We start from the raw sequence: 2287 nt of genomic DNA on the forward strand, positions 1-2287 counted from the left end.
GACACCGCGGGGAGGGAAATGTGGGGACACTGTGGAGTAGAGAGACACTGTGTGGTGGAGGAGGGACACGGGACACTGCTGCAAGGGGACACAAGAAAATATTGATGTGGGGGTGAAGTGGGGAGGGGACACCACGGAGGGGCGGGGGCGACACCACCGGGAGGGAGGGASGGACACGGGGACACCGCAGGGACGCGGTGACACCGAGGGGGCTCTGCCCCCGCTCCCCGCAGTGGACGGACGTGCTGGACGGGTTCTGCACCGATGAGTTCGGGGTGAAGACGCGGCAGTTCCATTGCTGCCGCCGGCACGGGGCCGCTCGGCGCCGCTGCTTCGCCCAGGAGACCCCGGCCCCCAGCTGGACCCCCGGCCCCGCCCGGGACCCCAACGTCGCCTGGGACCTGGTCACCGAGCCCCCCTTTCCCCCCGGCGAGCCCACGGCCGCCAACCTGGGCAACATCTGCGGGCTGCGGGCGCTGCGCCCCGGTCCCCCCGGCCCCGGTGGCCGCTCCGGGCCCCGCGTCCGCCTCCGCGTCCGCCTGGAGAAGGAGTACGGCCGATGCTGCCGAAACGAGAGCCTGAGCTGCGCCCACAGCGCCGTGAGTGACACGGGGACACGGGGACACGGCTGAGGGAGGGCAGTGCTGAAGGAATCGGGGGACACAGAGTTTGGGAAATATCGGGTGTTGAGGGACTGCGGGGGGCAGGAACCGGGACAAGGATGGAGGTGTTTGGGAAAAAGGGACCAGGAAAGGGACCGGGAAAGGAACCGGGAAAAGGATCGAGGTGTTTGGGGAAGGGGCCGGGAAAAGGATCGAGATGTTCGGGAAAGGGACCGGGAAAGGGACCGAGGTGTTTGGGAAAAGGGACCGAGGTGTTTGGGAACGGGACCGAGGTGTTTGGGAACGGGACCGAGGTGTTTGGGAACGGGACAGAGGTGTTTGGGAAAACGGGACCGAGGTGTTTGGGAACGGGACCGAGGTGTTTGGGAACGGGACCGAGGTGTTTGGGAACGGGACMGAGGTGTTTGGGAACGGGACMGAGGTGTTTGGGAACGGGACCGAGGTGTTTGGGAACGGGACAGAGGTGTTTGGGAACGGGACCGAGGTGTTTGGGAACGGGACTGAGGTGTTTGAAAAAGGGAATCGAGGTGTTTGGGCTGGCACTCGGGTATCCGGGGAGGGGCCCCGTGTGTTTGGGAGCGCCTCGGGCATCCGGGGAGGGGCCGCAGGTGTCCCGGCAGTGACCCGTGTGCCCGCAGCGTGACCCGCACACTCAGAGGCCGGGAAGGCTCCCAGGWATCCGGGAAGGTGACGAACGTGTCAGGGAGGGAGGGCCCCCGATATCCGGGGAGAGAACTGAGGTGTCCCAGGGATGGCTCCGGGGTTCAGGGCTGGGCAGGACCCGGCGCCCCCCGACCCCGATTTCTCCTCCGCAGTGGCTGAAGGGGCTGAATCGGTTCTGCCGGGAGGAGTCGATGGTGAAGACGGGGCAGCACCGGTGCTGCCAGCGGGGCGGTGCCCGGGCCCGGGGCCGCTGCTTCGCCGCCGCCGCCCCGCACCCCGARTACGATCGGGAGCTGCACAACGTGAGCCTGGCCCGGCCCGGCCCCGCTCTGCTGCGCTCCCTCTGCGGCCCCACCCGGCTCTTCACACAGAGGTGGGTGACCCCAAAACACCCCGGGGACACCACGAGCCTCCTCTTGGAGGGCACCCAAATTCCCAGGGCTTCTCGTCCCCATCCCAGGCATCTGGACCCTCCTCCTGGCTGGGAGGGGACCCAGCAGCACCCCCATAACCCCGTGTGGGTGACCCCCATCCTCACACCGTGTCCGTGTCCCTGTCCTGTCCTGTCCGTGTCCCTGTCCGTGTCCATGTCCGTGTCCATGTCCCTGTCCATGTCCGTGTCCCTGTCCCTGTCCCTGTCCTGTCCGTGTCCCTGTCCTGTCCCTGTCCCTGTCCCTGTCCCTGTCCCTGTCCCTGTCCCTGTCCCTGTCCCTGTCCTTGTCCCTGTCCGTCCCTGTCCTTGTCCCTGTCCGTGTCCCTGTCCCTGTCCATGTCCTGTCCGTGTCCTGTCCCTGTCCGTGTCCTGTCCATGTTCATATCCGTGTCCCTGTCCGTGTCCGTGTCCCTGTCCCTCTCCGTGTCGTGTCCATGTCCATATCCGTGTCCCTGTCCCTGTCCGTGTCCGTGTCCACATCCGTGTCCGTGTCACAGGCGCCCGGTGCCGGAGCTGTTTGGGGCCATCACGGCCGCGTGCTGCCCTCTGTCCCCCCAGGAACGGGGTC

At 67.0% G+C, this 2287-nt stretch overlaps 1 protein-coding gene across 1 annotated transcript in view; it reads left to right on the forward strand.

The window, feature by feature from the left end:
* Positions 1 to 2287, forward strand: part of ECM1 (extracellular matrix protein 1) — a 7346-nt gene that overhangs the window by 3588 nt on the left and 1471 nt on the right. The window contains exons 4-6 of the mRNA XM_057387455.1: positions 164 to 599; positions 1439 to 1659; positions 2217 to 2284. Coding sequence (XP_057243438.1) covers positions 164 to 599; positions 1439 to 1659; positions 2217 to 2284 — 725 coding nt within the window. The remainder of the gene's footprint in view (positions 1 to 163; positions 600 to 1438; positions 1660 to 2216; positions 2285 to 2287) is intronic.

The sequence above is a fragment of the Malurus melanocephalus genome, unplaced genomic scaffold (genome assembly GCF_030028575.1).
Source record: "Malurus melanocephalus ecotype Western Australia unplaced genomic scaffold, MMel_1.1 scaffold_1219, whole genome shotgun sequence".
NCBI lineage: Eukaryota > Metazoa > Chordata > Aves > Passeriformes > Maluridae > Malurus > Malurus melanocephalus.